The sequence below is a fragment of the Ictalurus furcatus genome, chromosome 29, assembly GCF_023375685.1.
Source record: "Ictalurus furcatus strain D&B chromosome 29, Billie_1.0, whole genome shotgun sequence".
NCBI classification, from domain to species: domain Eukaryota; kingdom Metazoa; phylum Chordata; class Actinopteri; order Siluriformes; family Ictaluridae; genus Ictalurus; species Ictalurus furcatus.
This window is the reverse complement of record NC_071283.1, coordinates 6,229,302-6,242,728: the sequence shown is the minus strand read 5'-3', so window position 1 is coordinate 6,242,728 and position 13,427 is coordinate 6,229,302. Positions and strand designations below refer to the sequence as shown.

Sequence of the window (13,427 nt, the reverse complement as noted above, 5' to 3'; positions counted from 1 at the left end):
TAATTATTGCCCTGATATTTGAAATGGGCATTTTCCATGCTTGTGCTATTTTCTTTTAGCCACTTCACATTTTGTGAAGCTCAACAACCTTTTGCTGCACATCACAGCTATATTCCTTGCTCTTACCCATTGTTATGAATGATTAAGGGAATTTGGCCTATGTGTTACCTCATATTTATACCCCTGTGAAATAGGAAGTCATGGTTGAAAAATTTCCTTTTCCTAGTCACCCAGGTGTACTCAAAAATAAAAAGTTAAATATCATTGTGAATATATTTCATATATATTTTTCTCATATGAATTCATAGGGGTGCCAATAAAATATTTTTTTTGGGTAAACCGGTGTTTGATATTGTTTGATATCCATGAGAGCAGAGTATTTTTGTGAATTCTTTTAACAAAATATCAAATGGTTAAACAATAAAGAAAATTTTTCACAGCCGCCTTTGCTCATATTTACCAAAGGTGCCAATATTATTAGGGGGCGCTGTAGGTACAATACTTAGTGTGCACTGTATGGTTTGAGACATAGTCTAGAATTTTACCTAAATGTGTGTACTCGCAGCCATGAGATCAATGTGCTTGTTATGAAGTTTCCTTCAAGTAGCTTGCAATAGCATTTTTCTGCCCCCAGAAAAGACTAAATTCCAGATTTTTTTGTTTAAACATATATTGTCTTCAGTCATCATATTGATTATTTATTAATCCATTTATTTATCTATTTATCCATTAACTTGGACATTCCCTTAATTGATCATTCATTTGTGAATATCTTTTTTTTATTCATTTAGATTGACTACAGCTATGGAGTGATGCAGATAATCAATATTTTGCTTTACATGTACTCTAGTTCTTATGGATTTATCAGAAGCTGGCTTCTGAGGTAAACATAATTATAGATCCAGAGTTATAGACACTGTAAACACACTTCAGAACTGCAGCTGAGTGGTGCAGCAGAATAGTATTCACCCTATCATCATGAGATTGTGAGTTTGTCCATCCATGGCTGGGTATCAAGGGAACAAAATTGGCCATGATCTTGGTGGGTGGGATTGCATACACTCTCTCCTCTGTCAATCACAGCAACACTTGCCAATCTGCATGCTCCTATATGCAGAAGAGGGCAAATTGTGCTTTACTCAGTGTGTGTTATGCTGCCCTGTGATACAGCATAAGCAGTAGATATAAAAGATGTGGTTGGCTGGTTTCACCTGTCTTGGAGGAAGCAGATGTTAGCCTTCGCTCTGCTCACTTGGTAGTTGTGTGTGATAGGGGAGAGCTGTATTGTGGGAATTGGCATGTGAGCAAATTATGGAGAAAATATTTGTGTTTAGGGGATCATTAGTTAATTATCCTTTACCTCTGTGTGGTAGTATATTCTCAAACATGAACAATTAAACCCTTGAAAAGTATTAAGAGATGGCGATGCTGCTGTAGACTGAAGAGTTCCCACTTCACATCAGAACTAGAAGGACAACATGAATTCCTGCTCAGAGCCTTATTTTACATCCTCGAAGGGAAAAGAATGTTAGATAGGGCATGCTCAAAATGCACCAATTCATAGTTTAGATTGCTTTAAGTTACAGTAACTGTCAAACAGTGTTTAAGATAAAATAATTTTTTTTTAATTTAAAGTAAAAAATAAAAAAAATGATGTGCTTCTTTGAAAAAAAAAGCATAACATAGATTATATTTTTATACATAGTGTATTTTATTCATAGGTTGCACAAAACACTGCTTCAAGTGTTTGTTTTTTTCTACTTTGTATTAACGCTAAGTCCCAAGATCTGTTTTCTTGCTGAAGTTTGAAGTTTTAACCATAACCCAGCTTGTCTCAGATCAACATAAATGTATGGTTTGCACTAGCTGTTACAGGTGTAAATAGGAGCTTAATACAGAGTTGTGCAGATTTCTTATCCCATGCAGCTATTATAGAATGTAGACCACAGTAAGGCCTTCATAGAAATATAGATACCACGCAGAAGAGGCTATATATCTGATGACTCAAGTCAGCTGACCTCTGTTTCTGACTAACTCTTCTGTCTGTCTCCTATTCCTTGTCCCTCTTTCGGTTTCTTTCTTTCTTTCTTTCCTTGTTTTCTTTCTTTCAGTGTGAGCATAAACATGTCTGTGTGTCTGCCCTTTCTTAACCTCGTACAGTCAGTCTTTAAGAATGTCCTGCCCTGCATGGTTATTTGTAATTTTACAGTGTGCATATGCTCTAACTTTTCCTCCTTGTTTTTGCATGTCATACTAGAGGCCATTTAAAGAACTGCCCTATCTGCATTTCCCTGCAAAGCTAACACCGAGGTTGCTCCAGAGTGACATTGCTATATGGTTGAGCATTAAAAATAATATAATCTGAAAGTTGAACTGAATGTCTTTGTCACTAAGATTCTCTCTGTATTTTCTTGTCTCTGCCCTCAGATTTTGCTTGGCGTTTTATTCATCCTGGTGGCACTCCTCTTCTTCGTGTCCCTGTTCATTTCCAAGTAAGCAATATCATCTTAAGCTAATATTACAAGCTCCACTAAAGGTTCACCCCCTCACCCCAAAATACTTGTCTGTATTTAGTTGGATTGCAGACTAAAAGACATGAAGGTTGATCAGTGGAGCTTATTGATTTGTCACATTTACCTGTAAGATCCTTAATTTAATATCTGAAACCTTTTTCAGATGTACCCATGGAAAACAATGGCCTGCTGCGGTTATTTATTCTCAAGTAAATTTTTTGTTTAGTCTTCACATTGTAGCCTTTAAATTAAAAGTGAAATGTTTTGTGCTTATATTATTGCAGTCTGGACAAAGCCCTGTATTCATCTGGGATGAGCACTGGCCTTATTGTCTTTGGAACAAACCTAACAAACCCGTTAAATGAGCTGCTGCTGGCATTACAACCGGTGAGGGGCTGCTTTATTAGTTATTAGCTAAGTTGTCCACTATATACACAATACTAATAGCGAAGCATTAGAAAAAACAATAGTATCTAATCCTGGATCAGTGTAATTACTTGTCCTTTTATCATAAGTACCAAAAGTACTGGAATGGCAAGGCCAGTTCTTTTGTTTTTGTTATACATTTGCTATACTATAAGACATTTGGATGAATGAGGTGATAGTTCAGGATTTCACCTTTCATTACCTAACAGAATTCCCCATTCCCCACAGAATCTATAGAGGCCAGTTTCATGATTTTAGGACAAACCATTCAGAAGTTACAAGCAAAAATATGCTTTTTTCATATCTCATGAACACTAGGTGGCGGTGTGGAAGAACTGTCACAGTGCTGTGTTTAGGGGCAGCTTTTTCTCAGGACCATCACTAAATTGAAGTCCTTCTTGTCAAGGAAGGACTTGGAAATTGTGATTCACACCCTTATCACATCAAGGCTTGACTATTGCAATGCGCTTTATGTCTGTCTTCCACAATCATCTCTTGGCTGGTTACAACTGGTGCAAATGCTGCTGCCAGATTTTTAATGGGGACCAAAAAGACAGAGCACATCACACCAGTTCTTGCCTGTCTTCACTGGCTGCTGGTTAAGTTTCATATAGATTTTAAAATACTGTCGTTTGTCTACAAAGCTTTAGATATAGCTTTTAAAGCTTTTAAATATATCTGTGATCTCTTTTCTGCCTACTCACCACCAAGACAGTTGAGATCTTCTAATCTTCTTCTATTAGTTGGTCCTCGCTCTAAATGTAAATCTAAGGGAGATCGAGCTTTTGCGGTTGTTTTTGTGGAACAGTCTCCCGTTACATATTAGGTCTGCTTCTTCCTTGTCTAGTTTTAAATCAGCTCTAAAAACGTACTTCTGTTCTTTAGCGTTTAATAATGACTAGGGTCCTGAATTTCATCATTGACTGTTGTTTAGTGGACTTGTTGTTTTATTTGTTTAATCTGTACAGGTCTTTGGAACAACGTGTTGTAAGTAAATGTGCTTGATTAATGAATTGTATTGAATTGAATGAGTTTTTTTTCAGAAAATTCAAAATGGCAGGAAATCTAGCATGTCAGAAATTGAAAACAACTCTGCACAAGGCAAGGAATCGGTGGAAAAAAGAATTTCGTTTCTAGCCCTTAGGGTTCAAAATTTATTATTAACATGAGTGCAAATTTGAGCTGTTGATGACGCTAGAGGGTTTGAGATAGTGATTCCAAATTTGCTATGGTAATACTTCAGACTGTCCCCTCTCTGTGTGCCAAATTTCCTATGTACGGTTCTATGGGCTGCCATAGACTCAAAAGCGGAAGAAGAAGCAAAATAATAAATATAGCTGCGAGCAGCAATTATCGTGGTTCAAACACTTTAAGAACTTTAATATTTATAACTGTTAAATTGATACCTATTGTCCAATCTCTATAGAATTTTGCATACTTCTTTAGAATCATTAATGAAGTTGAGACTTCGTTTAGGAATTATAGGCTTTTGAGTCCATATTTTTAAAGATCTTGTTATAGCCATCCAAAGAGTAAAGTTCAGCATTTTTTTTTTTTACAATTATTAACATAGGGTGTCCAGAGAGTTGTACTTGTTAAGGTTGAGTGTAAAACATTGGACCAGTTTGCAAAAGAAGGGTTTTTAAATAATCACAAATATTTAGTGATTTGATTGTCACCTGTGGTTTTTGAGGCAGAGTTGTTAAGTAATAGGAGGTCTAATCCATCCATCTTCAACCGCTTACTCCTTTTCAGGATCACGGTAGGAGGTCTAATATATTATACAAATAGCGTATGTATGTGTGAAACACTGCATACTATACAATCATTTATACACATGTAAAACGTGATCACACCTCCCATTGGCTGATTTAAAATACAGCATTTAACATGCAGTTTAAAAGGCCAACATAGTAAAATTGGGTATCATTTGACTCTGTATGCCTTCCATGATTTTAGGACAAATTATACAGAAGCTATAAGCAAAAAAAAATAAATTCATACCAGTAGGTGGCACTGATCCGAACCTGCTCATGTGCCCTCATGTCCTGGTTGTTATAAGACACACCAGGTTTAGTGTCAATATGCCAAAGCGTTGCGGAGATATAACCTCACAATTATTGATTGCCTTTGTATTTGTTGACGAGTTATATAACAGTTTGACCTATCAAAAATGTTTGAATAACTTTTGGTCTTGATTGTCTGATGATGATTTCAGCAAAATTTGGTAAAGTTCTGACGAACGGTCTAGGAGGTGTTTTGCAAAAGTATGTTTTTCAATAAACTTCACAATTATGGAATTTTTTTTGCCAACCAATGCACGTGGTATCATTGTTTTCAGTATGATCAATGAAATCTAACCAGACTGATTTCATGACAGTAAGATAAGGAAGTAAAATTTATTAGCATATAAAAATTTTTTCTTATGTTTTCTTTTTTAACACAAAGGGGGTGCTGCCCACAGTTTTTAGTACCTTCAGGGCATCAGAATGATGGCAGATAGAGAGTTTCATAGTGATACTATACGTTTGTAAAATACAGCATCTTAACTTAAAATGGCTGACATAGTAAAATTGTGTATCATTCGACTCTGTATGCCTCACTCGGTATGCCTTCCATGATTTTAGGATAAATTATACAGAAGCTATAAGCAAAAAATAATAAAAAATCATATCTCGTGACCAGTAGGTATCACTGCTACAAAACTTGTGTACTCTCAGGTCCTGGTTGTTATAAGACATTCATCAATATGCCGAAGCGTTGCAGCAATATAAAATTGTTTATTTTGGTATGCTCGCTGTCATATTTGTTGACAAGTTATATGCAAACAGTTTGGTTTATCAAACATCTTTTGGTTGTTTCTGAAGAAGTTTTCTGAAGATGATCTGATCAAAATTTGTTGAAGTTCTGACAAAGGGTCTAGGAGGAGTTTGTAGAAGTAGGTTTTTGAAATTGGAGATATATGGTTTGTTTGTCATGAGCCTCAGCACTTGTGTCTGTGACGAAAGGTTCCAAAGGTATGGCCTTTTTGTAAATATTTTGTTTTGATCACTGTAGCACCATCGTGTGGCTGATCAGGGCAAGACTGTGCACTTTTGTAGACTGGTGCAGTCAAAGTTTCAAGTCTCTAGGCCTTATGGTTTGGTCTGCACAATCAGTTTTAGGGGAAGGAAAAAAAAGACAATAATAATAATAATAATAATAATAATAATAATAATTATTATTATTATTATTATTATTATTATTATTATTATTATACCTACAAAAACAAGCTTTGAGCTTGAACCCCTGATAGGAACACTAACGATTATAAATACGTGCCTACACACCTGCAGTGTTTGGCCTCTAACTATGTTTAAACACATAAATCATTTAGAGTCTAAATTCTTGTATTCTTTAATGTGGCACAATGATTAGTTGCCATGTATGTGAATATAGTATTAAATGAAATTGTTCAGAAACTTGATTTAAATTTTTATTTCACATAGTATAAACAGTGGAATAAACAATTAATTTTTATCTGCACTAATGGCAATAGACACCAGCATGTATTTCAGAATATCAAAAATGTGCATCAGTAGCCATGCAGTTTTGGGCAAAATGTTGCAAATTAATGTTGTGGAGAATCAAAATGGTACCAAAGATGCTAATTAGATCATTTTAACGACTTTCAAACAGTCTACCATTTTTTTCAGTGAATTTAGTTCTAGATGCTGTAAAACCATAATAACTGAGATGCATTATGTAGATACATAAAAAAAAATAGGCCATTTATGTCTACTTTTTCTTATTTTTGGAAGCAACAAATAAAAATTGTATCTTAATTTCCAGTTAGATATTTTGTACATACTATCTAGCGTATTTCCTTTTGCATTTACCTGTTTTTATATAGTCCGAATTTTAGCGCTTGATGTTTATTACTCGTTCCTAGTAATATCACAAAATTAGTAAATGGGGATTCTTTTGCTACAGTTTGACATTTTACTAAAAGACTGATTAAAAAAAATCAGTTGATACATTGTTTAGAATCAGTTGATTCACTGGTTGGTTGGTTGGTTCATTACAGACTATAGATGGTGTGGACGTTATCTACATTGGATTATGCAAATAAAGTGTTACCAAAAGTTCTTATACTGATGAATGATCTATGACCTGCCCTAAATTATGGTGGTGGATCAAATTTTTTTGAGCTGTTTTATGGCTAGGGATACAGGTCTCATGTGAAGATTGATGGCATTGACAACTTATTGAAAAATATCAATTTTGACAGTGCAGACAATTTTGTTGTTTTTAACAGAAAAAACCCACTATTCTACTACAACAGAATATACAGGTGGAAAAAAATTTGAATATCATGGAAAAGTTAGTTTTTTTCTGTAATTTTATTTAAAAAAGTGTAACTTTCATATATTCTAGATTCATTACACAAAGGGAAATATTTCAAGCCTTTTTTTTGTTTTAATCTTGATTACAGGTTACAGCTCATGGAAACATTTCCACAGTATTAAATTTTTTTGAGATGTGCACATTTTACACATTTTTATATATTTTTTATGTAGTAATTGTTACTAATTTTAAGTATTTTATCAGTCATTTAGCTCACGGAGTATTGCACCCAAACAATGCTGACTGGCAACAGATGTGTTTATTGGTATTGTATGGTTAGTTTTGTTGCATTAGGGAAGGTCTGAGACGGAACATTTCTTTTGTCTTTTTCAGGTTTTTCCTCTAGACTACGTGTTGATCACCGTTATCACCATGTACTTTGTGTTCACCTCCATGGCAGGCATTCGTAATATGGGCATATGGTTTTTCTGGATAAGGGTAAAAAGTTTTGCATTTATTTCATATTCTCTTTTTAGTTAGGGCCCCACATGAATCATGAGAATCATGTAGTAATAAGTATGTTCAACTTGTACATACACTTCAGTAAACCTGTCTTGAAGCTTCTTAATCATATAATGCCAGGTCAACTGATTATACTGTCATGTTTTTAATGGCTTTTTGAATGAAACAAGGCTGTTTAATTGCAAAATTCCATGTATCCAGAATGTATTTCTATAACTTGTATAATGTACATAGAAATTGCAACATGTATTTGAATGATTTCCTCGTCTCAACTACCTTGCAGAAAGTATCCAAATAGCATTGTTTAAAATTATAAGACATAAGTTTGCTACCAGTCATAAAAGTTGTAGTTTATGCTTTGAAGGTAGGCATAGAAAACTGGGACTGATATTAATAATGCTTTTAAATTGTAGGACTATTGACAGGCTCAAAAATTTTGTAGCCCATTTTTATGACTACAGTGTCATTTAAAAATACACATATAACGTGAACAATTAACTTTTTTTTGTTTTATGACATGTTACTTGTTGTGATGTTTTTGCTCATAGAACCAAAACACAAAACATTTTATCATCCACTAGTATTAGTTTGATTCATTTTGCAACACAGAGTTGCTGAGCCACAGAACAGCAAGCCATCCACAATGTGGCAGGGCTGTAGCACGTCTCACCACTGAACCTCGTGCGCCAGCAAAACACAACTATCCAATAGACAATACCTGTCAATAAACTCAAACCCAATAGGAGATAAAAGTGACATCAGGCCTACAATTAGCATATGAATGAGTGAATTAATTCAAATTAATTCATTCATTATGTTGTGTAAGCAAAATGTGTTAAAGCTTTGCCTGATTTCTTCTAAAGCTGAAAGTGACAAATAACAATGATTTCTTCTATTGCTAACAAATATTCATGGTGCCTTCTTTCCAAAATAGTATTACCACATTAAACATTTTAACTTTCATGGAACAAATAATTGTTGTGCAATATGGTATTTTGCCATGACACCAAGTATTCTGCAAATCTGTTGCTGACCACTTATTTTGCTTTGGGATCATTTCATCAGTTTGCCAAGCAGAAATACTGCATCAATAATTTGATTGTTGTGGGTTTTTTTTTTTTTTGTGTGTGTGTGTGTGTGTGTGTGTGTGTGTGTGTGTGTGTGTGTGTGTGGGTCTGGGCAGTTGTACAAGATCAGGCCACAGAGAACCCGTCCACAGGCCCTACTCTTCCTCTGCATGATCCTGCTCCTGATTGTACTTCACACCAGCTACATGATCTACAGTCTTGCCCCACAGTATGTCATGTATGGCAGTCAAAAATACCTATGGCAGGTAAGAAAATAAGATTTTTTTTTGTGTATGTGTGTCAAAGAGCACTTATTATACCAATTATACATAATTATACATTATATCAATATATCCTTAATTGTACTTAAAAGTTAACACTGCTATACAAGTGAATTAATTATAGCTTTTACCACAGTGTACAAGACCCTTGTCCGTAATCTGCTAACCCCATTCATACCCTGTTTACTTTATTTTTGACTGTCATTTTGGTTATCCAACTATTATACCAATAACCATTATTGGATATGGTTATCATATTTTGCTCTGAATGTCATCCCTGGACCTTGCTCTCAGGCATATTTGTCAGTCAACACTAAACCCTGCCAGGTTTAAGGGGGGTGCATAGTTATGCAAGACCATGTATGGAAAAAGCATAATTTGGAAAATATATTTTTTTGGTAACGTCCATAAAATTTTTTTGTAGGTGATGGGAAGGTATCGTTCAGATAATGATGTTATGTTAACACATTTTGTTACAGTGTTATTAGTCTGCTAAACTGATTTCTTTTGGTCCGGCTCACTTGACATTGGAGTAAATATAATGTGGCTCATTGCCTAAATTGAGTTTGACACTTTTGAATATATTTTGGATGTACGTATTCAGGCTACCATGAAAAGGGCATGTGATCACTGCAAATTTCTCAAATGAAGTCTAATTGTATATCTTTTATGAAAATATCACTGCACTGAACTGCCAGGGCACACTTTGTTTTTAAAGAAAGCCTTACCATGCCTCTCAACAATGCATTCATTCAAACACAACCTCTTTTTACAGTTGCTCTTTGCTAGGTTACTGACTGCAGTAATTAGATATAAGAATATACACTCAACAGTCACTTTAACAGGAATGCCAATAAACCTGCACATTCATGCAGTTATCTAATCAGCCAACATGTGGCAGCAGCACAATGCAAAAAAATTATACAGATATAAGTCAAGAACTTCAGTTAATGTTCACAACAAACATCAGAATGGGGAAATTGTGATCTCTGTGACTTTATTCATGGAAGGGTTGTTGGTGCCAAATGGACTGGGTTTGAGTATTTCAGATATTGCCGATCTGGGGTTTTCACATACAAGGGTTTAGAGTATATACAGAATGGTTTGAAAAACAAAAAACATCCTCTGAGTGGAGGGTCTGCAGGATGAAATACCTTGTTGATCAGAGAGATCAAAGGAAAATGACCAGTCTGGTTTGAGCTGACAAGAAGTCTATAGTAACTCAAATAAGCACTCTTTACAACCATGATGAGCAGAAAAGCATTTCAGAATGCACAACACATCAAACCTTGAGATGGACTGGCTACAACAGCAGAAGACCAGATCAGGTTCCACTTTTGTTAGCCAGGAACAAGAATCTGATGCTATCATGGGCACAGACTCACCGAAACTGGACAGAAGTCCAGGTGATTTTTTTTTCTTCTTCCTTTAATTTTCAACTTTCCAGTTTTGATGAGCCTGCCAATGACTGCATCAGATTCCTCTTCTTGGCTGACAGGAGTGGAACCTGATGTTGTAGCCCACATCTGCTGTTGTAGCCCATCCATCTCATGGTTGATGTGTTGTGTATTCTGAGATGCTTTTCTGATTGCCATGAGTTGAAAGAGTGCTTATATTATGACTTCTTTCATCAACAAAGCAATTCCATACACAGAATCTTCGCTCACTCAATGTTTTTTGCTTTTCACAGCATTCTGTGTAAACTCTCTAAACTGTTGTATATGTGAAATTCCCATGAGATCACTCATTTAATCGAGATCATGTCTGACAGCCCTATCCAACTTCTGGAACTAAAAATAAAGCCACAAAGGTGTGGGTTTTTTTTTTTTGTTTGTTTGTTTTATCCCTGCAATAAATAAATAAAATTTATATAAAACAGATTTACAGATTGGAAAGCAGATAAAGAAAATCTGTCAAAATCACTAGTTAACTCATGTACCCATTAAATATACTATCCCTGATCTTTATATCCTAATGACAGGAGTACCTCTGTTGCAGGAAAATTACACCACTGCTGCCACCACAAAGACATGTGATGCAGATGCTCCGGATGGTAGGACAATTTTTTATTTTTTTTTTATTCATGTTCTCTTCCTTTCATCCTTACCTACAGTTTTACTGGTGGACTTTGTGGGGGAATATTAAGATTTTGGTGGTTAATTGGTTTTAAATAGTATGTTTTGAATGTAATTTTGTTTAATCCATATGATTTCTGTGGAAAACCCATTCCTTATGCATTCATTATGAACTTTTAAAATAGTAATTAAAACTACACGCTGAAGAGAAGGCCTTTATTAATTCATTTTTCAGAAAAAAGGTGCTACTAACCAGAAAAACACAAAACTATATATTATATAAGTTCTAGTAACCAGCAAAACATTAATTGCGAAGTAAATAATGGTTACAATCCATTTGCAACTAAATAAAAAATATTTCTCTGATTTATATATCTGATTTCTCACTGTTTATAATGGGCATTAAGTCATGTGCCAGGTTCACTGCACAAAGCATAAGCCAGACAAAAGCACATTTAACACCAAGTCTATGTGGTAAATGGTGCTCTGCATTCATACAATTATATCTTTATAACTGATATAATTATTTATTCAGAACAAATCTTTGAGATTGATGTTCTAAATGGATGCTAATACATTTGTTGATCCTAAATGCTAAAACATTTCATTATTTCATTTTCGAAAGCAAGCTTTTTGCTGCTTTGTTAGTTGCTACCAAAATGTTTTGCCAAGAATGGTAAAGTTCCGAGTACTCGTTATAGGTTTTTTTTAGTACTTTTTTTACTTTATAGTGTTGCAGTATGTCTGGATCACAGTGAGGTCCTCTATCCAGAGGAGGGCACTAAAATACAGCACTCCAATCTAAACGGAGGACATTTAGAGTAATAGCCCAATCAGTTTGTTGATATGTAATTGGGTCCAATATGGCCAAGGGGATCATGTAATAAAGTAATAACGACCGATAATCTATCCATAATCTAGCCTTTCCTAAAATGCACCTCTCATCACGTTTAGGCAGAATCATCAAGCTCTATACACCAATGTGTCCTCTTTAGGCCTCAAATGATTCTGGGAACTTAAAATAAAGTCCAACCATCACAAATCAACTAAAATTGCAAACATTTCATACACTTGCAAACTGTCACAGGCTCCTAAACTGTGTTGTTGTTTTTAATTTTTTTATTTCTTGTTACTTTAGTCACCTTTATCTATAAAAATTTCCACAAATTCCTTTATATATGATATTTATGTCCTTATATGGTATGAACATTTACAATATTGGCTTCAGAAAGTCTGGATCATGTATTTTGGCTATGTTGTTATTAAAATGAGTTTTTAACCAGTGAATTCATTGGGGATTTGTGTTTAATTTAAGGCCTTTGGATAACACACCACTCTATTCAGACTCTATACACAACCATCATAATGAAGATGGATTGAAAGCTCTAAAATATTTTCTTAATGCATGACTGGAAAAGAATCCACCCATTGATGTACTCTTAGGATTATCTGAACTTGTGTTAACACTAAACTGCTTCAACTTTAATGAAATTTTACTCTTAGATTAGAGGTGTTAGTATGGGTATTAAAATGAGACCTTCTCACTCAAACTTCTGTGTTGGTTTTGTTGAGGGGGAAAAAAACCTATAATTCACTGCACATGTATCCACACTGTTCCTTACATTTTTGGAATTGCTTCCTGTTCACTCAAAGAGCTCCAACTGTTTATTTCTACCTTCTCCACATTTCACCCTGTCCTGGATTATACATGGAGTATTGCACACTCTGGCTCAAACATAACAATTTTCATAAGTCAGTGACTCCAAAAGGTTCCTTTTTTTTAAACCCAACATCTTTTATAAACATGCAGACCATCATTCCTTCTTCCAAAGCACGATGAGAATTCCATTACCTATTCTCAGTTACGAAGACCTAAACATATTTGCTGTAAGATAATGACAAAAGTAAGGAAATGTGATTATTTTATAACTGTAGATTTTCTAAGATAGTCATTAGCAGTGTGAGTGAATGGATAAATTGACCTCTACAGGGCTCTACGGTAACAATTTTTTAGGAGCACTTGCTCCTAATTACAAAAATTTAGGAGCACGGTTAAAGTTTTTGTTTGTTTGTTTGTTTTTTAGAGATGGTAGCATTAATGTGCCACAATATAACGCACAAGTAGGCATGAGAAAACTTGAGCTTGTCAATTATGACAGAATTTAGGAACATAGTGTGTGCCATGACAAATTAATTTACCTTCTGATAAACTAAAAT

General features: G+C 34.7%; 1 protein-coding gene across 1 annotated transcript in view; it reads left to right on the top strand.

Annotated features, from left to right (window-relative positions):
* The window catches only part of lmbrd1 (LMBR1 domain containing 1), a 71,251-nt gene that overhangs the window by 40,365 nt on the left and 17,459 nt on the right, over window positions 1-13,427 (top strand). Inside the window, exons 10-14 of the mRNA XM_053618947.1 lie at window positions 2,428-2,492; window positions 2,798-2,900; window positions 7,659-7,763; window positions 8,971-9,120; window positions 11,134-11,188. Of these exons, the coding sequence (XP_053474922.1) occupies window positions 2,428-2,492; window positions 2,798-2,900; window positions 7,659-7,763; window positions 8,971-9,120; window positions 11,134-11,188 (478 nt within the window). The remainder of the gene's footprint in view (window positions 1-2,427; window positions 2,493-2,797; window positions 2,901-7,658; window positions 7,764-8,970; window positions 9,121-11,133; window positions 11,189-13,427) is intronic.